This window comes from Hirundo rustica, chromosome 4 (genome assembly GCF_015227805.2).
Source record: "Hirundo rustica isolate bHirRus1 chromosome 4, bHirRus1.pri.v3, whole genome shotgun sequence".
NCBI classification, from domain to species: Eukaryota; Metazoa; Chordata; class Aves; order Passeriformes; family Hirundinidae; genus Hirundo; species Hirundo rustica.
The window spans coordinates 6,343,651-6,365,966 of record NC_053453.1 but is presented as its reverse complement, the minus strand read 5'-3'; the positions used below and the strand labels follow the sequence as shown (position 1 = coordinate 6,365,966).

Here is a 22,316-nt window from a genome sequence, read left to right as displayed (position 1 = left end):
ATCCTCCAAATGCCTGAAACAATCTTAATATCTTGCTATTGTCAAAAGCACTGTGTGCATTTTTAGGCTGGGGCTGCTTCCTTCTTTGCTCAGGCCCTGGCCCTATCAGTTCCTTCATGAGCCAGTTCAACCCATTAAACTGGCAGGAAAAGATTTCTTTCTCCTGCTTTTCTTTAGTGCATTATAAGTTAATCGAGTTGGCTTTCTGGAATAACGTGGAGGGCCATGAGTGTCCCGTTAGTCCCACTTGTTCTAAGCCCTTCTGACATTGCTTTCCCCACCATAAGCTCTGTGAGTTTATTGTAGAGTGAGTAGGACTTTTGGATGCCTTGGCCGTGGTTGCCCTCACTTTGGCCATGTCTCATCTAATGCAAAAATCCAGGTTTCACCTTGGTTGCCATAAGCTGTATTGAATTTAGGGATGTAGCCAACTTCCCAACCCTGGCTAAGTGCCAGCTGTAAATATTGAAAAAATTGCATACTCACTGATACCAAGGGAAGCTTTCCTGTCCCCCTTCTCTGCTCAGGACCATCAGGGCAGTGCACAGTCCTCTCTGTCAAGTCAGAGATAAATTTCAAGCAAATAGAAGTTTATTTTTCTTTACTTTTAGCCAGATGGATTTGCTGATCTAGCTGCAAGCTATTTAGGTCACAAGCAATCAACAAACAAAAGGAGATTCCCTCCTCCTCCTATTTCTTTGGTAAGAAACTGGGTCTCTGAAACACCCAGGACTTCCCTTCAGTGACTCCTTTTGTTGTTGGCAGATTGTGTTTCAATTTTATCTCCCCTCTCTCACACTCCTACAGGCAGCACCACCCACCAGCCCTCGTTTGTCAACCTGTCACGTCTGTGACCATGTCAGCATGCTTTGTCACAATAATCCCAGTCGTCATGCTGAGGCTTTGAAGTTAAGGCATACAAATATTTTTGTCCCTTTCTCTTAAGGGAACCGATATTTTCATCTGTTGTCCTCGTCTTTGACATGACACTGTCAGTATTGATAGATCCATCAATTTTAATTGATCTGTTCAGTTCATCCTGCTGGTCACTTCAGGGACACAGTGCTCATATGAGCTTTGCTTTGGAAAACTAGTGAATTACATCCCAGACTGGGGTGATGTGAAATGACTTTGGTTCAGCTCTCAGGGGCCTAGACAAACATTTATTGAGTTTCAGGTCGCATGGGTTTGCAGCCCCTTAAATCTCAGGCCCCACTTCAATTGAATCTTCAACTTCAAAGCAAAACTTAGATATTCCTTCCTTTCATGTCCAAACTTGGCATTTCATATCATTTTGACAAAAGAAAGAAAAATAAAAACAAACTTAGAGGAAAAAGCCTGCTGGAGCTCACTGCACAGCTAAGCCTTTGCTCCAATGATGTAGATTAGATGGCGGGAGTTGTGACATAGTGATAAAGGAAGCCTGAACACTGCTCCTCACATAACTGGGCACCAGTTGGATCTGGACCAACAGCTCCACTGGAAAGAAATTTGATTTTAAAAAGAAATAAAATCCGCTTTGCCTGGATTCTGACCCTTTTGCAAGTGAGGTCCCTGCCGTTCCTGCAGCCTCACTCCACGCTGAACTCCTGCCAGCTCGCCGGGTTCCCAGCGTCTTGCTCCCTGCTGATCTGTCTCTCTCTCCCTACAATCGAAGCGTAACATGGAGACTGTAAAGATCCCCAGCTTCCCAAGCAAGCTTGTCAGCATGCAGAACTCCTGTCAGCTTCCTTTTTTTTCAGGAGACAGATGCAGCAGGACTTGAAGGCATGTCTTTGCTCTGTTGACTGCACTGAGTCAATCAAACACTTGGCCTAGAAACATCGAGAAGTCCCATTCTGTGGGAATTTTCAACACCATGTTCCTCCAAGTGCAAGGCTTTTTGGCTGAATGAACTGGTAGAAAATAGGCCAAAGGTTTCAAAAAATCACCTCCAGCAAAGCCCCATCACTGCAGCAAGAGGCATAAATTCATCCCTAGTGTCCATCTTCTTCCTCATTCCACTTACAGATTTTTCTTCACCCTCTGACCCTGTCAAAACAGCGCTGGGGATCAGTTTGGCCCCATGCTTTGAAATGACTCATGAATGAGCCAGTCTTCCTCCCTGTAAATGAGGCTTGGCAGGTCTGCACTAAGTGCTGTAAAATTTCTGAGCCTGGAGGGGCTGCGGGGCTCAGGGGAGCACTAATGGGGTGTAACCCAGCCTTGCAGCGCGGTGCTGCAGCGCGGGCCTCGCGCTGGCTGCTGCTCAGTGGCCTGTGTGAAATGAGCTCTTGATTCCTGCTGCTGCTGAGAGCCTGTCCAAGGCAGGAGAACACCCGACGCTGACTGGCATTGCTCTAGGCAGCAGAGGCAGCAGGGACTGAGCAGCAAGGAAGATTAACCCCATTCCTTTCAGGAGAGGTTTCATCTGCAGTGTTCAGTGCAGGGCACCATTAGCACAACTGCGATCCTTCTCCTATGGTTTCTGCAGGTTTGAATTGTCCCCTCTGCAGAGGAAGCTCACTCTGCCTTGCTAATCCTGTCTGCTGGTTTGTTTTTCCTCTCTCCTGGCTCCAGGGATGGTCTCCCCAGGCTTTGGTCTTATATCACCTTTTTGTTTGCCCTATATAGGGTAAACACACTTCCAACCACTGCTGGCTTGGCCAGGACCACAACAGCACCCAGCAGCCACATTGCTTTCACTCAGCACTTTGGTTGGTGCCCAGTCAGACAGGTAGGGCCAGAGTGTGCCCTCATTTGCATTCTGAAAATGAGTGGAAATGAACTACAGGGCTGCTTGATGTAACTATCCTAAAAAAACAGGAAAACCACTGCTTCATGGAGCAGGGGGAGTAGATCTATCCATGCAAACTTGGAGTTTGTGCCTTTCTGAGGCATTCACTGACAGGATTCAGTGTGTTGGGTCAGACAGACACTGGGTTTGATCAATGTTCCTGGGTTATACAAAGTACACGTAACACTATATATATGTAGAGTTATACAGCATATATACACCTGCAGGGGATTTATCAGCAGAACAAAGGCAGTTGGAAGGCTTGTTATCTCCAAAGGTCTGGCAGTGCAGCAAGACAGCAGTTCGTGCTTAGGCTCCTTATCAAGACTTCAGTAGAAGGAAATCTCATTAGATAAAAGCAATGATTTTCCTCTTCACTTGGAACTAACCTTCCAGAACTATTTGAAGATGTTTCACAGGACTTGTTTCTGACCAGAAATATCTGATCTAGGAAGCTAAAGAGTGCTGTCCTTCTCCTGAGGCTGATTTTAGGGAGGAACTGCTGGAAGTGTCTAACTGGTTGCAACATTTGTTGAAGAGGGCCAGTACTGGTTGAGTGATCTGCTCTGATATCTTGTCAGGTAGCTTAGCCTCTGCACGCACAAGGACTGCACTGTTCACTCCTGCAAACAAGTGAGAATATACGCCCTGGTATTGGGGTTGTTGTGGAAATAAGCTTGTGAGGCATTTGGGTACCTCGGAATGGTAATGATGAATTATGGATACCCAAGAATATTAAATTATGATAATACTTCTGAGGGTGTTTTCTGTGTAAGGCTTTCCCAGTGCTGTCTTCATTTGCAGTCTTAAATTAATCTTAAAAATACAGTGTGCTACAGGGAGACATTTTCCTTCCCTTATTATTTCACTGATATGCAAACAGAGGTGGGGATCACTAAGAACTTAAGTGTCTTACCCAAAGCCCCACAGCACATCAGTAACAGAACTAAGAAGCTCTGTGGTGAGCACTCAGCCATCAATTCAGGCTTAGTTCTTGTTGGAATGGTTTCTTCTTCCTGAAGATGTGAAGTAACACTGAAAATCCCATTATGACAAGCATTCCTTGTTGTCCTGTTTCATGTTATTTCCAGTGGAAGCAGCTCACACCTTGGTATGTGGACATCAATCAGCTTTGGTTTGTTAGCACAGTAATGATGTGCCCATCCCCTGAGCTGTATGGCCAGGGCTGAGTCTCTTCTGGCCTTGAGAAGGTGCAGAGTTGAATGCTCAAGTGATCTTGAACTGGGGCTTCACTCCTTTTTTAGATAAAACTCTTCTTGCAGTTGGTGAGTCTTGGCAAAATGTGCCAACAGCTTTCTGTGTTCTGGGAAATTAAAACTGCAGGTCAGTGGGCCTGCAAGGACAGATTAACTGAAGCTCAGAAGCACAGGGCTTGTAAGATTTGAGCAATGGGCTGTTTCCGGCTTAAATATTCTATTCTATTCTAATTCTGTTCTATTCTATTCTATTCTATTCTATTCTATTCTATTCTATTCTATTCTATTCTATTCTATTCTATTCTATTCTGTTCTCTAGGTTTACATACTATGCATTATTTACTTTCTTGTAATTACAAATTGCAACAATCTTGTTGACATTTGGTGGGGAACAATGGCCATGCCCTAATGTGGCCAATTACTGAGCTGGGCTGGCTGTTGTTTCCTACTGCAGTATGCTAATGCTTTGAAGAGGTCCCTCACAGTAGGGGCATTGCATGCAGCTTGTTAGGCTGGACAATAACCTGAATGTGTTTTCCTGTCAGTATTTTCTTCCAGCTTCTCATAACAGCCCATTTAAGGCAAGTCCTCACTGTGTCTTGTTCCAAAGCTTATTGCTGATTTGTGAAGGCCCTTTCTGGCTTCCTTTAGATGCTAGAGATGGTCTTTAGCCTTTGAGCTTTTCAGTACGTTATTATGATGGCATTTCTGAAGGTTTCTTATTGTATGTGATAAAACAGTGACTCCATACATCCTTTGTTTAAGAGAGAAAAATGTGCATGGCAAAGCAGAGAAAAACCCAAACAACAGGAAGCGATGCCAGAATTGTACCCACTTAAGAATGTATAAAGCACAGCAGTGAATACTGTGCCAGGTTGCTTCTATTCTTGTAAAATAATCCAAGTTTGCTGTGGAGGCCTGTTTCCTGCCACAGCAAAAGGTTCTTTTCCTTCTGTGAGCTTTCAAGAGGCATTAGATCATTACTAACTCCTGTGTCCACCTGCAGTCCAAGATTCATGCTGCAAGAAGCCTGAGTGAGATTGCAATTGACCTGACTGAAACTGGAACCCTCAAGACCTCAAAGCTGGCCAACATGGGGAGTAAAGGCAAAATTATCAGCGGAAGCAGCGGGAGTCTTCTGTCATCAGGTAGGTCCTTTGTCCTGTAACTGGAGGGAGTATGGTGGGAAGGGCCATGGCCATAGTATAATGGGGAGCAGCCAGAAGCTGTGCTGCAGAAATGAAAGTCACTTCCCCTTAGCCTTTCTGTCTGTCCAGGTGGCAGTCCATCTCTCAGCACGTTGCTCCACAAACAGCACAGGCAGCAGCCTCCCCCTCTCTCTTTACCAACATTCATTTCCTCCTTGACTCCAGGATGTCATCTCCAACCTCTCAATTTCCAGCTGGAACCTGGTCTCTCTTCACTATTTCTACCCTAAACATCCCTTGGTATCCAGCTTACCCTGAGATAGATGGGTTTGTGAAGGAGTGTCCAGCCAGCAGTGGGGGAGCAGTCACCTGGTGCAGCTCACAAGGGAAACTGAGGCTGGGAACTGGTGATGTTCCTCAGCATTGTTGAGACAGGGTGTCTTCTTCACCGAGTGCACATCTGCTTTGCCTCTCTGTTGCTGGGATTTGGCTGCTGTCTGAGGTTCAACAGAACTATTCCCTAGCACACTACCAAACTAGTGCCAGCGTCCTGAAGGGGGTCTTTTGTGGCTTAGGACACTTTCCTGGGTGAGGAAGATGTCATGTGTGAGAGAAACCCAAGGGAAGGTGATGCAGAGGAGAGCTAGAGCAGGAGGAGAGAAGGACTGGAGAAGGGGAGTCAGGAGGTTGTGATTCTTTGATACTCTTCTGTCTGTCTGAACCAGGCAAGCTGTGTGTAAAACAGTGATAAATGTCACTGCAGGCTTAAAGAAGGGGGTGATGTTTAGCAAAGAGTTTGAAGCTTCTTAGGTAAGCTCTTCATGAGGGCAAGGTTTCTGGTATCACTGTAATTACCAGTTTCAGACAGTTAAATACCTTCTGTTAAGCATCACATCAAGTTATCAAAACTAAATAAGATGTGTAGCAGCAGAGAATAACCTCAGGCTTGGGCAAAGGAAGAACCCATCTAAGAATTCAAATGCTTTAAAACTAAACCCACACTGATGTAGTAGATTAGCTTTGCATCACTGTATCCTTCATGTCTCTTAAAACTGCACTTGGAAAATGTTCAGCAAGGGGTTAAAATGTGCAGTGCTTCCAGAGCTGCTTGCTGTGCAATTCCTTGCCTTGCCTGCAAACAGAGTAGCCTTTCTGCTTCTGAGGTCTTCCTGACAAAGTATACAATCCACTGTCTGTGCCTCCCATGGCTTGGGGAGTTGCAGTGGTTCAGCAGCACTCCAGATGGGTGTTGGGTTTTTGGAAGTCTTTGTTTGTTTGGCATTTTTTCCAGCTCTCCCGCTGGAAAGTAAATAATGTTAAGTACCCCAAGAAAGTTCTTAAGGTCTTTCCAAGATCTCAGCCACCTGGGCACCATTCCTAATTTTGTGAGAGCTACTTAGTAGTAATCCTGTTTCCATGTTAATACATGGGGGTTTTGTGTTGCTGGAAAAAAAAAACCACTGGGGTCTGCTTGTGCTCTTACAGCTGGAGAGAGCAGTAGCCATGTGAAAGCCAGCAAAAAATCAGGTCCAGATAAGCTGGTGTAGGCCCAGCATCTATCAGGGTTAAGTGTATGGAAATTCCAAACTGGGAGCTGCCCATGCTTTTATTTCTGTACTTTTGTGCTCCCTGCACCTTTCTGGCCGAGCACAGGACTTGTAGACTCATCTGAATTGCACTAGTGACTACACCCACCCAGAGTTCATTGACCAGGTGAGTCATTTCTTCAGTCCTGGGTGGGTGGATCTGCCTGCCTGGGTGCCTTCACAGCACTGTGTGAACTTCTCTTTCTGTCAAAGGTGCTGCTGGTGGGCCAGGCAAACATGGCTCCCTCCGTGTTCCTTTCTTAGAGCTGCCTGTTACGTCCTGCCAGCTCTGAGGACAGGCCTCTCCCCAAAATGTTGAGAGCTGCAGAGTTTGCTGCTGCTGTTTGCCTTCCAGCAGCTACAAGCAGCTACACGAGAGTATTGAGAGAAGATGTCTGGCAGAGGTCAGGTACCAAGGAATTAGAAACCCTAGATTGCTTCCACAGTCAGACCACTCTGCTCCAAGATCCCCTTCCCTTGAGCCTGGCCGGTGGAGGTGGCCCATCCCTGTCCCACTGGATGGGAGGGGGCATTCATTGTCTGTCCCACTGGGCACAGTCACTGGCTCTGACCCAGGCTTTGTGTTTCCTCCCATTGTGCCAAAGATTATCGGCACACAACCACAACAATGATGGGTTATCGCAGTACAGCCTGCACACTGGAGAGAATAAGTGCAAATGATTAAGTGGCCACAGTAGACTTCCAGGCTATAAATACCTCAAGTGACTCGAAATCACAAGGTCAGGACTGAATCTCTGTTTGCCCCCACTTCCCTACTATTCTCAGTCCTTTTTTTTCCTGAAAATTACTTGTAGTCATTTCCTCCCTCCGTCTCATTCCTCCTCACTGGAGGGGCTGTCAGCGCCATGAGGAGCATGCCAAAACTGGCATGTCTCCCCTGGGCTTGCAGCAAGTCTGCAAGGAAAAGTTTGTTGTTGCTTCCAGCTGTCACACTGTCTGGAGAAGATCCTGCTGTGCAGTACAAAGCAGACGCTGCCCCACATCACTTACAGTCTCAAGAGACAGCAGAGGGGAGATGGAGTCTTACACTGGGAAGTGACTTCCTCATGATCACAGCAATTCAAGAGCAAAGCCTCAGCTCCTCCATTTTTCCCACGCTCTTGATCTCAGGCTGTCTGCTGCAGATTTGTAATTTTGACGCCCAAGTCTATTTCTGACAAGCTGACTCTAACTTTTGTCCTCATTTTGGATCTGAAGGGGCCTCCCTAGGACAGCTCAGGGATCTTCTGCTCCAGATCTGTGGGCCATCCCTGGACATCTGGGGAAAGATTTGCCTGTGAATGAAAGCTCTGCTTTCACACAGGCAGGAACCAAATCAAAGCCAGCAGAACAAAACCAAGTTAGCTCTAAGGTGGATTTTTCCTTTGGAGTCTGTGCCGTAAGAGCTCTGCAGGTCTCCAGGCTAGCGAGGAGCCCTGTAGTCACTGGGCTATGGTTGCACTGAACCTCAGACTACCTTCTTCATCTCTGTGGGCAGAGGAGACACCCCAGAGGAGCATCTCTGCTTTAGCTCTCCGGCCCCTGAGCCCCATTTCTTTGCAGCAGCGGAGGTTTCCTGTGCAGGGGCCTGTTTACGTTTGCGAAGGCCACAACAGAGCCCAGGCGGGCAGTTCCCGGGCCGGGAGGGCTGTGTCCCAGCTGGGCCGCCCCGGCGGGTGTCGGAGCCCACGAGCGCGGGGGCTGCCGGGGACGAGGCGCCCACGGCCAATCTGAGCGCATCCTGTGTGGAGCGGCTCCCGCGCGCCGCGGAGGAAACGCTACGCGTCGGGCAGAGGGCAGAGATAGCGCCTGTCTGGGGCTGCCGCTTGTTGTGGGCTCACATCCTGCTGCAGTGAGTCAGCCCGGCGTGGGGGAAACTTCCCTCCCTGCACAGGGGACAGCCTTCCACGGGGACCTCAGCCAAATGGCAGCGAGCTGGAGCCAGCAGCCGGATGTAGCGTGAAGGGTTTGCCATATTTAGATGTGTTTTTCCTGGAGCGGGAGACTTGGAGTGAGAAAGAGAATAGATGCCTGAGTGCTTTTGCCTTGCTGCTGCTGCTCAGCCACTTTATTGCATCTCCTCTCCCATCACGATTGGTGTAACCAAGACTTGGCTCTCTTTGCTCTTCAGCATCCCATCCGTCCTCCCTGCTTGTTTTCGTGCTTCTCATTTATTCCTTTTCCAAGCTGACTCCCCTCTGCTACAATAGATGGAGGAAATAAGGACTAAAAAAGAGTCGCTGGTAGAACTTTTCTCTCCAAAGTGGTGTCTGGTCTCACCCCTTTGGTAGACTTTAAAGCAAAGCTTGTCTTGGACCCCAGCAGACCTGTACCTGCCTAACACTTGACCAGATCCTTCAGGGGTATGACCCATGTGCTGCATGTCCCCTTCAACATCACCAAAGCTATCCTGACCTCACCAGTATAGAAGTGAGCAGAACACAGCTTTTTAGCATTGGTAAAGTTCAACCATGAATTCTGCTGGAGAAGGAGTTGGACAGGGAGGACCATGTTCCCCTGCATTTCTCAGGTCATGTTCTCCTTAATGTCAGCGGATGAAAAAATCACCCAGAGAGGCCATATGGGTATCAGAAGATGAGTACAGTTTCCAAATTAGTAGGGCATTAAGTGGACAGTTAGGTCGCCAAGACCTGTGTCCCATCCTATGTGCTCAGAAAGAAAGGGCACATGCACATAAAAACAGCCCCCAGTTCAGCAGGTTCCTGGTGCCCACCAGAGAGAAGGCCCGGCGCCTGCCATCTGGTGTATTTTCACAACCCTTTTTGGTTTGGGTACATCAAATGGTTCTGCAGAAGTGTGTGTTAAAATGCAGATTTGGTAAATCCTTGCACTGCAAATGGGAAGGAGGCTGAAAAATAATTTTCACAAAAAGGTTCAAGTGCCATACAGGAAATTATATATTTCAGCAACATTTCTCTCATTTACTGCACTAGGAATTAACCCTAATTGTGGGAGATAAAACACCTGAGAAAGCCTCCCAGTCAGGCACTTCTGTTGCAGGAGCCTCTTGTGTTAGGACTGATCTCTCAGGACTGATTTTTCTCTGTTGGTGATCTGCTTTGGAAGGCACTGGGCACCCATGAGTCAGTGGCCATATCTTATAAGGCTGATTTAAGGTAGTAACTGCTTGATTGGTTTGGTTTGTGCTGGTCGTTGATTATTTCTTGGTTTTTTTCACGGCCCTTTTTGATTTGTCCTGACATTTTTGGGTCAATTGCTGCTGGGTTTAGAAGTAGATCTCTGATCACAGCCTTATTCAAGGTAGGATTGATACATATTTAGATACATAGATAAAGAGCCTCTAACAGAAGCCATAGGCCCCCAACAATACAAAGAACTGTTCTCTGCTCATTTACAGTCATCTCATACAGGTGTGGTTCTCTTGACTGATCAAGTTTCCATTTGCTTTTCACCCATGAGAACAAGGAGAGTAATCCAGTAATACACTGCAAAATAATTCAGCTTTTATATAAAAATTTAAAACCAGATGTTAGTGCCAATGCATGGATGACTTTGGTTTCAGCAGTAACCCCATTGCTTCACTCAGAGTGTGACAGCGTGCTCCAGGTCCCCTCCAGTTCCTTTGCTTTTTGGGAACAGTGAAAAAGATGTCAAAATGGGCACTCAGTGGCCAAAATGTGCACCAATTGCGTCAGGGTTGAGACCAGCATGGTTCTCACACAGGGAAGGCACAGCTGGAGCAGATGCTGTGAACTGTCTGGTCTTGATTTGGGTCCCTACCAGCTCAGCCAGAAGCCTTTTGTTTTTTTCTTGTGGGCATACCCCGAACCAGCACAGGGGTCTGGCCAGGCTGTTCATATGCTTGTAAATGTTTCTGTGCAGCTGCTGTGGCAACCCCCATAGCAAAAAGGAATCACTTTTTAAAATAAATCCGAGGCTGGTGTGGAGATATGCAGTAGACAGAGGAAGGAAGGGGGAAGAGCAGTTGAAAGGAAAACATAGGTCATTAAAGTTGTCATGAAAGAAAAAGGTTCAAAACATCTGCTGGAATCATGAGCAGCTTTTTACCGGGACCCAGCAGTTTGTTGACAAGTCCATGAGGAAATTGAGCATTTCTGTTTTGCTAGTAACTGCTCGGCGGGGTTACTATTGAGAATTACTAAGTGCTGGAGAGGAGTTTCCTTACCAGTGCAGATACAGGGCTCCTCTAGAAGGTGCCATCAAGTTCTTCCAGCACAGACGTGTCTGCAGAGTTGAGTTTTGTTGCTTTATGAGGGCAAACTCAAATAAAACAAGGACGACTACAGCAATTACACAAGCAGCTTACTGTGAGGTTCTCCTCCTTCACCTGATAATGCTCAGCCTGGATGACCTTTAGAGAGATCCCTTCCACCACCCCCATTTCAGGACAACCCAGTAAAAGGTTAAGGAAGCAGAGTGGTGTTTCACTGAATAAATACCAGCTATCTTCCTTTATAAAAACTGCAGAAAATACTGGTGGAAGAGAACTGTGAGATTCTCTGCTCCCCCTGAGCCAATGCAGAACTATTTTGTGGCAATTTTTGCCTCAATCCTCTTTCAGTTTAGCTTTAATGGTCTGCTGGAGTAGTAGCAATGAAAGATGAAGCTGAAAGCACAAATTTCACTGCTTTGCTGCCAAAATAAATAATTGTTCCCAGATTCCTTCCAAAGCTCTGTGAAATAGCTTTTTCAACCTCCTTGGGCTGGGTGTTTTCACTGAATGCATGGAGGCCAAGCTGCAAATTTATCTATGAGCCCCCTCTAATTCCCATCTGATGACAGGTGCACAGAAAATTCCGTGTAGCATCTTGTTGTGTCTGACTCCTGCAGATAATAAAGATCTGCTTTCTCTGTGCCAGTGCTCGAGAGGGGCAGGGAACAGCTCACTGCTGTAAAAAAAAAAATGTTTCTATTGATACACCAGCAGCAAAAGGAGGGATAAGGAAAATATCCATCCTTTACTGTATGTGGGGGAAATGTAGTGACAAAGGATGAGATTACTTCATCAAGAAGTTCCCCTGAAGGGCTGAAATTACAAATGTTGTCATGACATCTGAGCAACAGAGTCTTAATGCACAGACCTAGTTCAGTGGGAGTTGCTGGTAATTGCCACTCGAAAAGCCAAGCCATTTGGACATGCAGTTAAATTTATCTCGAGCTACATCTTCACAAGAAACATCTACTATCCCAGAAGGAGCTATGGTTGGGGGTTTTTGGTGTATTTTACAGGAATCTTGCTAGGTAATTTTGTTCCATTACAGTTTTTCATAGAACAGGTCCTGTAAGTGGATTGAATTACATGTTTGCTACTAGGATAATTGCAATGCTTAAGAAGTAGGCTGTATTGTTAAATGGTTTGTCCTAGACTTAATTTCAAAAAAAATGCATCTCCAGGGCTTTGTAAACTGTATTTTGCTACTGGGAATTGTATGTGGGTTTTCTCTAAGATCTTATTTTGCTGCTTTTATTTTTCCAGATAACCATTACAAATGTCTTTCTGTGCTCCACTATTGAATCTCTGTTAGCTTAAGCATGAAGGATTTGCTGTAAACAAACACTGGGTGACACCTGCTTCATGTCATAGTCCGATTTTTTTTTGGAAGGATTGTGTCCAGGCTTTGGTGAAATTATAAGCACTCCAGATGTGCATTCTGCTGTCAGCTGGCCTAGTGAAATCATTGTTTATTGACAGGTTCCCAAGAGTCAGACAGTTCTCAGTCTGCCAAGAAAGACATGCTGGCTGCACTGAAGTCCAGGCAAGAAGCTTTGGAAGAGACGCTGCGCCAACGCTTGGAAGAGCTGAAGAAGCTGTGCCTGCGGGAAGCGGTAGGCAGTGGACATTTTATAACTGGAACGCTTTGTTTCTCACTTTGTTATAGCATGCTCGTTGTCTGGAGGTGGGGTGGGGTCAGGAGATGAGATTCCTTCCACAGTCACCTCTTACAAAACCCGTTGTACAACGGCCTCAGGGAGATCCCGCTGTTTCAACTCCAGATTGCAAAGTCCAGGGCTTTTTTCCCCCAGAGAAGGAGGATTTGACCCCAAATCAGCTTGCAAGGAGGGTGCTCAGCATCCATGTCTGCTCTTTGAAATATTAAGTTGCATTCAGCCAGGCTTCTTATTAACATTGATAAGAATATTCCGCTACCTAAATGCCGTAGGAAGGCTGTTCTATGTGCTGGTCATCACTTCTCAGACTTTTGACTCCATTAGCAAAAAACCCCCAAGGCTGGCACGCTCTTCGTGGAGCAGGCCCAACTTTACATGCTTTTCTTCTCTGAGCATGCTCTGCCATGCAGCACACAAGGTGTCATCTGCTCCGTGCAGATTGCCTTCATCCAGCCAGCTCTGGCACTGCTGGAAAGGAATGCCAGTGTGGTGGCAGACCTTGCAAACGCTGTGGGCATCCCAGGTCATGCAGGACAGCTCATAACCTTCCCACTCACCTGCCAGCTCGTTTTGGAGTACGTAGGTGATCAATTTAATGTTTGGGGAAATCACAACTCTGCTGCAGCTGTGTGTGGAGAATAGCAGCAAGTGGAGTCAGGTCATTCAGCAGTCGTCCTATGTTTACCAGGCCTGTGTATCTGACTTAAATACAAATTGTGACATATAGCACAACAGGAAGCTGGCTGCAGACAGTGACACAGAGATCTTCCAGTTCTTGCTTAATATTTGATGTGTATCTGCCTTTTGACGAAAATGGGAGAAATGGGTCACTGGTTCAGGTCTCATTGCACTTTTTTTCAGTTAATGTATAGTTTTAATGCCAAAAAGAGCAAGTTGGGGAAAATACCTCTCAACAAAGAACATCAGCAGAAATCTGTGCTGCCCTTGTTCCCATTCTATACTCCATTGGAGAAATCCCTTCCCACCTGAAAAGCCCTGGTTGATTTCAGCAAACAGCTTGTGCTGAAAAAGGTCACAGGACCAGATCCAATCTCTAAGTCCATTGAGCTGAGATCATCCACAGGAAAAAAATCACAGCTCTTCAGGGGCTGACAGGAGAGGCCTGGAGGCTCTGCTTGGCCCAGAGGAATTTACTACCCTAAGCTAACCGTGCCTGACTGCGGATGACTAATCCTTGCAGCAGCACCGGATGCAGGGGAAGATGTGTCTGTGCCACAGCTGCAGGAGCTCGCAGCCCAGTGCCTTCCCTTTAACCCCAGCCCTGGTTTTGGTGCAGCCTCAGCACATCAGGAGCAACCAGGATGCAGGCAAAAGCTCCCAGTGGGGCAGAGTGCTGGGGGTGAGGAGCAATAACTCCTAATGTGCTGTGGCAAGGCTGGCCAGAGCCCATCTGTCAGCACATTAAGAGCTGGTAGAAAGTGTCCATGCTTTCCATAGGTGATTTGAGAGAGGCAGTTAATGGACACTTGGAATCTGACCCCATCTTGCAACCCTGCAGCTCATCCATCAGCAGCTGGTAGTTGAAAGCTTCCTCTCAGGCTGCCCTTCATCCTTTCTGCTTTGGCATGGGAATGGCCAAAACAGAGGAAGAAGGTGGCAAACCAGGAGATAAAAAAAGAGTTAAAAGTGGGGGCATAATTAAGAAAGCATGGCCAGAACCATTCATAATGCTGGCATCAGGTTACTTCAGGCCATCACTACTCCAGTTACCTATTAATTTAGATTAAGTTTCATGATCGTGCCTTTGAATACTTTTTAGCTTGTGGAGGCAGCATGGTACCCCACATTCATTTTGTTCTGCTCTGATCTTTAAGATTTTACAGAAGATTAGCTCTTTACCCACTGCCCAGCTTCATATCACATTAGTCATAAAGAAAATATCCCTGTTGCCCTCAGGATACAGGAATCTGTGTCCCTGTGCAGTGCTTAGAGACACATCTCAGTAAAGGGAACACATTTTGAAAGAAAAACTGAAATAACCTCACAGGGCTGGAGGGGCAATGCAGAGTGAGACTCTGAGACATTGCAGCCGTGCCTCTTGCAATAAGGGGCTGTGCACATCAACACAGAGCTCTGCTGCAAACCCATTTTGCTGGGAATTGCTTAAAGGGAAGATTTGAAAAGGCCAGGTCCTTGTTTCCTAGTGACCTGAAAAGAGTAGAAAGAAAAAAAACCCATTAGGGAGTGGGGGAGAGGCCAGGGCAGGCAGGGACTGGGCTGTGCACCCACACTCGCATTAAGGTCAGCTGCTGTTCTTTGGGATTCAGATGATTTAGGTTACTCTGCCAGCTGGATACTCTCAAGGCTGATGCTAAGGAACACAAAAGCCTTTTGTCCTTCAGGAGGAGACTTTTGAGTACAAGAAGTAGGGGCTGTGCTGGTAGTCAGGCTCCTGCCTTTTTCTGCAGGCAGTTCAATGCCTTCAGTTCAGATATGTGTGCCTGTATTGTGTGGGGGGAAAACCCCACAGCATTAACATCAGTAGTGGTGCTGCTTCCTGTGGTCCACATATTCTGAAATTCTGTGAGGTTCGATTCAGATTTTGAACAATTTTTTGCAAAAAACTCAATCAATCTGACAGAGTATAAACTAATAAATGCTCCAGAGATGCCCATGACATCATGGGGGTTTGGAAGGCACTCTAATACATGAAGTGTTATCAGACAGGTAATGAGGTACCAGGCAGTGCTTATAGTGACCATTTCCACTGCATTCCTCTCAGACACATCATGAATCAGGTGGGAATGTTTTTCTGTGCAGGTCATAACCTACACGGCTGTAACCATTGCAGCTTTCTGACTCAGCAGACCTGCATCCTGCAGGAAGGCCCCCAGGTCTGCTCACCCCTCTCAAAAGCAGCTCAGCAAATAGGAGCTCTTGGTTCCTGCTCACCCTGCAGCAGAGATGAAAGCTGGTGTGCTGCAAGCCTGCTCAGCCTCAGCTGTGACGCCCTAGGGATGGGCACCACTTAGAGACCTGCCCAGGGCAGGCCACAAAGATCTGTATTCATGCACAGGTTAGAGAAAAGGTCCCACCCTCAGTGTCAGGTTCTGAGTTTGCAGGGCTGGGTGCTCTCCTGTGTGTTTATCAGCTGGCTGAACTGGATATGTTGTTAATGAATACCTGTCATTTTAGGGTCACAGTTGTGGTGTGCTTTGCTCTGCTGCAGGATTTTCCAGAGCACTAACAGCATTTTCTGCTTACAGGAGCTCACAGGAAAGCTGCCACGAGAATACCCCCTGGATCCTGGGGAGGAGCCACCTATTGTAAGGAGAAGAATAGGAACTGCCTTTAAACTGGATGAGCAGAAAATCCTGCCTAAGGGAGAGGTGAGGCTGTGCCCTTCCCTTCCAGACCCATGTCCCCAGCTCAGGTCTCTACGATGTCCACTGAGCATCACACAGGAGCCATCAGTCCCATGGTCGTTTTTGTTTTAAATTATTGCAACTGCTCACAGTACCCATTTGGGGTTTTTTATATCCATGAGAATGGGGAAGCAGTGAGGGAGTTGGGGACTTTACTTCAGACTCAGAGTAAAGGTGAATTGCTTGAGATTCAGCCCTTGTTTTGCAGAGGTAACAGAAATAGCCTGGGTGACCAACTGGATCCTGGCAGTGCAAGTGCTCTGGTGACAAAGTGCAGTGATTTGTGTGAGCAAGGAGCATATCAGGAGCCCCCCAAGCCATCTGAGCCCTGCTTCTGCCCGTCTTGTTTTTGCAAAAAGCTGCTTGCTTTCCACTCCAGTAGCAATCCAAATTCAGGCCCCCTCTCACCATTATCCATCTTAGCCCTGCCACAGCAAGATAAAAGCATTTTGCTCCCCAGTCCTTAAACAAAAGAGCCTTCTTCCCTACCTATGGGGAGCTGGAGTTACATTTTTCTAAGTTTGCCAGGGAGTGTTTGTTCCCTTGCTTGCTCCCACAATGTGCTGGGTCAGTGCCCTGAACCGTGGCTGTGAAAACAGGCCTGCAGCAGCTGTAAGGCAGGACCGGATTCACAGAACAACTATTGTCTGTGGAGGCACATTTGTCTCAAGACACTTGTGTATATTCCAGTCTTGAGTTTCCTTTTTGTTTTTGTAGGAGGAGAGACTGAAGCTGGTGCAACTGTGTGGTTTGAGGCTCAGTTCAGCCAGGGAATTAACTGTTTGTCGTTTTGTTGGCATTTTCCTTCTGCTGAAAAAATAAACAGCTGGAGCTCTTTAGTTTTGTTCTCAATGGAGCCTGGGAGAGGAATTCCACCGCAGTCAAATATTCATGAACTAGCACATTTAATTAAGCTTTTCAAAGGGAAGCATGTCTTAGCTGAATTACTCCTAAAACCCCTGCAGTCTGTTGGCTGCTCAGCTCCTATTGCTACAGGGCAGCTTTCGGGGCCGGTGGGTGAGGAATCTCCGTACTCCAGTGGTGAGGTTAGGTGGGGAGAGCAGGAAGGTAAAGCAGCTCCTCCCCAGTGCAGGCACTCTGCCTTTAGCACCAGCAACCCAACACGCTGACTCAGCTTTTCCCGGCCTCTCTCTTCGTCTGTCAAATTTCAAGGCTGTGTTGAAAACTGTACGTTTCTGTTCTCGAACAATGATGTTGGGCTGTGTTTGGCTGCCAGTGTGAAAGCGTTTAGGGAGGCTAGGAGTGCTTCTCATGCACTTTTCAGCAAGTGCAAGCACTGGAAAATCAGTTTAAAACAGAAGGTGAAATATTCCCTCAACCACGTAAATCCAGGACTGAAATTACTGGCTGTGACAAAGACCTGAAGCAAGGCACTTCCATCTGAAGGCAGATGATAGCTCTCATTTCCTAGGGTTTTATTTATAGGGGCCTCACTGGAAGAAAATAGACAATTATGGACACAAGGAAAATTAATATATTTTTCCTAGGATGTACTGAATGATTTAGAGCTGGATCTGTGAAGGTTTGAAATGACAGCTCTCACATCAAACTCACCATTACCTTTAGCAAGACCTTTGTCAGAGCGAGACTTGCAGGGAAGGGTCCTGGCTTTTTTCTTGGTAATCACCTTTACCTGGCCTGTAATTCCTGACTCTGGGAAAGCTTTTACCAGAAGATGATGAATCAGGTTCCAGGCCTTAAAACCCCACGGTGTCAAGTTCACTTTTAATAAGTCTGGCACTAATAGAGTTCATAAAAGTCTTCAAAGCAAAAAGGGATCTGTTAAAAAGACAGAAAAGGTGGGTTCAGTCTTCAGTAAAGTGAGGGAAATGATAATTACAGTTTTAAGGCAATGCTGACTCACCACTGATAGCAAAGGTATATTTTTTAAGAAGCTCAGAATCAAAACTTCAGAGAATGCCTTCAGTCTGATTAAATCCCACAGCATCAGCTCTTACACTGCTGCTGAACAAAGAGAGGATTTGAACTTGCGTAATGGGGATCTCCATGAATATATTACTGTCTCACCATTCACTAACAGTAGAAAAACTTGGTTGTTTTTTTTATATAATTTTCAATGTACTGTGTTCCTCTTTCCAGCAGACTGCTTCCATTGAGCTGGGGGAGGGAGCCAGATCCGTTGCAGATTAGCAAGGCCCTTTGAAGCTCACAGCTTGGGGTCCTGGTGCTCTAGACTGGGAAGCTCTATATCAGCTTATGCTTTGGCATAAATTGTCTTAAGTCCCTTGACTTTGGAGGATAACCAAAAATGGATAGGTAGCTTCCAGGGTACACCTGATTGCATTTAAAAACTCAGCTGAGGCCCTGCAGGGGCTAATGCTGAGGGCACTGGTTCTTTCTGGCAAACAGAGCAAACAGTTACACACTGCTGGCTGTGAGATCACCCTCCTGGCTGGTAACTTGAGGAGACAATTTTCTGGTGTCATCAGTTGCAGCAGCCCAAAATTACTTGAGCTCATACTCACCTCTGGATTTTGACAGCCATACACTGGGGAGACTTAACCCATCTTTCCTCTGTTTTACCCCAAAGTGTTTGGTGGATGCCAGGCAATTCTGTCAAGGAGGACAAAGCTGTGGCTTTGCATCAATACATAGCAGTGAAATTAAGTGAAGCTTAAATATGGAGATAGAAAACAGGGAGAAGGAGCAGGTGGGAGGCAGGTGTGACCCACAGATGGGTGTAAAAGGATGAATGTGTAGTAGAGTAGTAGAGCACCATTGAACTTGGCCATATTGAACTGCATGAGAAGTCAAACAGCACATCAGGCTTAGAGCTGGAGCACACATGTTCTCCTTGTATGGGTCATCCCTTCCACCAGCTGTGCTTCCAGGCACTTTTGAGAGCAGGTGAAGGCAACATGGGTGTGGTCAGGGAGGCCCTGAGGGCAGCAGCCTGATTATGGATGCTTTGCTGATGGAGAGCCTTTGTTGGAGACCACTGGTCAGGTTCTGGAAAGCTCCCACATAGGTGGGCTCGGAGACTTTGGTGGTAACCAGACTCCACTTGCCTTTTGCCAGGAGGCAGAGCTGGAGCGCCTGGAGAGGGAATTTGCCATTCAGTCCCAGATCACCGAGGCTGCGCGGCGCCTGGCGAGCGACCCAAACGTCAGCAAAAAGCTGAAGAAGCAGAGGAAAACATCCTACCTGAATGCCCTGAAGAAACTGCAGGAGATCGAGAATGCCATCAACGAGTATCGCATCAAATCTGGGAAGAAGCCAACCCAGAGAGCCTCCCTGATCATAGATGGTGAGTATGGTGCCCACAGCATCACGGAGGGCAGGGAGCAAAATTCCTACCAAATTTGCTCCCCCTCTACCCTGTCCTTCCTGGAGGACCCCAGGGATGCTGTCAGGGGGTGCTGTGCCTTAGGGATGTGCTGGGTCACAGCAGCAAAGCCGTGTAGTGCCATGGATGATCAGGGTGTCAGCACAGCAGGCTGTGACTCCTTTGTTCACCTATGAAATCACTCTCTTGGTGTGTCCTCCAGAGCGGTGCAGTACAAATGTAATTAATGTTAACAGATTGGGGTGAGCTCTCTAGCTCAAAGGCATCTGTAAAATCAAAGTGGGAGCTGTGTCATTGCTGTGTTCGAATTTTTTTTTTTTTTTTAACAGTGTAATTCTCAGGGCACTTTATGGTTTACTGGGTTGATTGGTTTTTCATGAAATCCATTAACTTTCTGCCGAGGTTCTTTCTCCCTTGCGGAATTTCCCCTTTCCCTTTGACTTGCAGAGCTTTTCTCTATGCCTTTGTGGCAGAAACTGAGATTAGAGCTGCTGTATTTGTGACCTGGGTACCAAATTGCACCTCAGTCAGAGATAACAGCCATGAGGACACAGGCTGGGGGAGGCAGCTCCAATATCTGCATGCCAAAGACCTGAGAGCTTTTCCTGCTGCTGCAGAGGATGCTCCAAGAACATTTCCTTGAATTCCACAGAACTGGTACTGAGTGTGAGCTTATAGTTACCAACAGGATAATCATTTTAAGAAGATGGATGAAACCCAGAGACCTTAAGGGCCAAGATGTAAATCTCACTAATGGCACTGTGCCAGTTTGCTTCCTCTGGGGATCTCAGCTCTCTGTTGTGACTCAGTCTTAATCCCCAATTATTGAAAAGATTTAGCAGCTCCTTGAAAGGCAGCCTGCTATTGAGAGACCTGCCCTGCAGCTCTGCCCTCCCAGACTGAGAGTGGGCTGAGTCAAGCATTTGTAGGAATTTTGCCTCTTGCTCTGCAAGGGAGAAGGCGTGGGTGACTGCTTAAGGCTAAGACTCAGTGGACAAAGATCATGGTGCAGTTCAGCACTCAGTCACTGCAATTCTTGGGACCATCTGACCATCTTTATATTTTCTTCTCTTCAGAAGGAAACATTGCCAGTGAAGACAGCTCCCTCTCAGATGCCCTTGTTCTCGAGGATGGTATGTTGGCTGCTCTGTGTTCTAGACAGTGGGAAGGGATGTGTGAACTCCTGATTGACACTCAAAATGAAATTACTGTTCTGTGTAATAGTCCACTGCTAGATCCCAGGAGCAAGAAAGCTTGGTTTCCCCTGGCTCTATGTTGTAGTCAGACATCAGGCCTGGAGCAGTGAGTATTGCTGTGGTTACTGCTCTGAATTATTTCAAAAGACAGTCCTGGAATGTCCCCTTATTTTCCCTTGGATTTCAGTTGTTTTAATGCACCACACACTCTCGCTGGCCATCCTCTCCCAAAATGGGAATGTCAGCCAGTGCCCTTCTGAAAGTCAGGTCTTCAGGGTGGCCTTGAACACAGCCAGGGGAAGCAGGGTAAGGAAGCAGGCTCTGGCGGTGTGATGGCATATCTCAGGGCTGTGCTGCCATTGGAGGTGTCACACAGCCATCACCTCTCTCCCTTCTCTTCACAGAGGACTCTCAGGTCACCAGCACAATCTCCCCTCTGCAGTCCCCACACAAAGGCCTCCCGCCGCGGCCGCCGCTGCACAACCGGCCGCCGCCGCCGCAGTCGCTGGAGGGCCTCCGGCAGATGCATTTCCACCGCAACGACTACGACAAGTCCCCCATCAAACCCAAGATGTGGAGCGAGTCCTCCCTGGATGAGCCCTATGAGAAGGTCAAGAAGCGCTCCTCACACAGCCATTCCAGGTGAGCTCCACCGCAGAGGTATTCCCTGCTTTCAGGAGCGATGGGTGGGAGCCCTTCCAAAATTTACAAAGTGGTTGCTTACTAAAAGGAGGGTTTTAAGTGTTTTGGCCAATAGGCAGGTCATAAAAACAGGCTACGGCCACACAATTGCTGTTTGGTATCCCAGTGTTATTCTACAAAACATTTAGAAGGGTAGGTTGATGGATCATCTGAGGGCTTTGGCAGGACTCGGCCTTGACTTCTGGCACTGTAGAAGCGCAAGCGCTGGGACACAAGCTCAGAGCAGCAGCTGACCCCACTCCCACTCAGCCCCACAAGATCTCAGCCACATGCCTGAGATCTGGAAGAACGTGTGGGAGCCACTTCCCCAAACTCCTGTGGGAGAGCTGAAGCAGGGTGTTTCCTCTGCAGCAGTCACAAGCGGTTCCCCAGCACCGGGAGCTGTGCCGAGGCAGGAGGGAGCAGCTCGCTGCAGAACAGCCCCATCCGGAGCCTTCCCCACTGGAATTCCCAGTCCAGCATGCCGTCGACGCCGGATCTACGGGTACGCAGTCCGCACTACGTCCACTCCACAAGGTAAGTCCTCCCGGCTCCAGCCTCACCTTGTTTACCCTGAAATTAATTTGCCTTGCTTTATCCTTCTCTCAGGCTATGAATTATTTCCCAGTTCAGGAAAGGACACAAACCAGTCCTGTTCACGTAAGAGTATTATGTGCTCTTGCCAGTAGAGGATCTCTCCTGAGCTGACATCCTGAAATCTCTTCAGATAGACATGATTCCCTCATCCCTCCTCTGAAGTGATGAAGCTTTTCTTCTGCTGGGACCTTTCATCTCAGACTATTTATAGGCTCTGCAACCCACTTTTTAAATGCATATGGTGCTACTGCTAAATTGTGCAGTAAATTCCTCCATGGATCCAGCTGGAGAGAACATGTTGCTTCCTGTCTGATACAAAATGTTGAATAGTGTTAATTTTTCCTCATGGATAAAATGTTTGCACGTGTGTGATGTTACATGGAGATCAAGAGCCTGTGTAAAGCAATCCAGCTGGGGACCCAGGTGGCAGTGGAATTTAGCCCAGGGTTGACAGAGGGAAGAGCCGAAGTGTGAAAGGGAGGTGATTTGATGTGTGGGGCCAAACTTGA

At 47.1% G+C, this 22,316-nt stretch overlaps 1 protein-coding gene across 6 annotated transcripts in view; it reads left to right on the top strand.

Moving 5' to 3' along the window:
* Positions 1-22,316, top strand: part of FRMD4A (FERM domain containing 4A) — a 360,571-nt gene that overhangs the window by 326,471 nt on the left and 11,784 nt on the right. For all 6 annotated transcript variants that reach the window (XM_040061690.2, XM_040061691.2, XM_040061689.2 and 3 more), the window contains 7 exons: positions 5,000-5,141; positions 12,423-12,556; positions 15,847-15,969; positions 19,066-19,294; positions 20,410-20,466; positions 20,934-21,171; positions 21,583-21,747. In XM_040061690.2, coding sequence (XP_039917624.1) covers positions 5,000-5,141; positions 12,423-12,556; positions 15,847-15,969; positions 19,066-19,294; positions 20,410-20,466; positions 20,934-21,171; positions 21,583-21,747 — 1,088 coding nt within the window. The remainder of the gene's footprint in view (positions 1-4,999; positions 5,142-12,422; positions 12,557-15,846; positions 15,970-19,065; positions 19,295-20,409; positions 20,467-20,933; positions 21,172-21,582; positions 21,748-22,316) is intronic.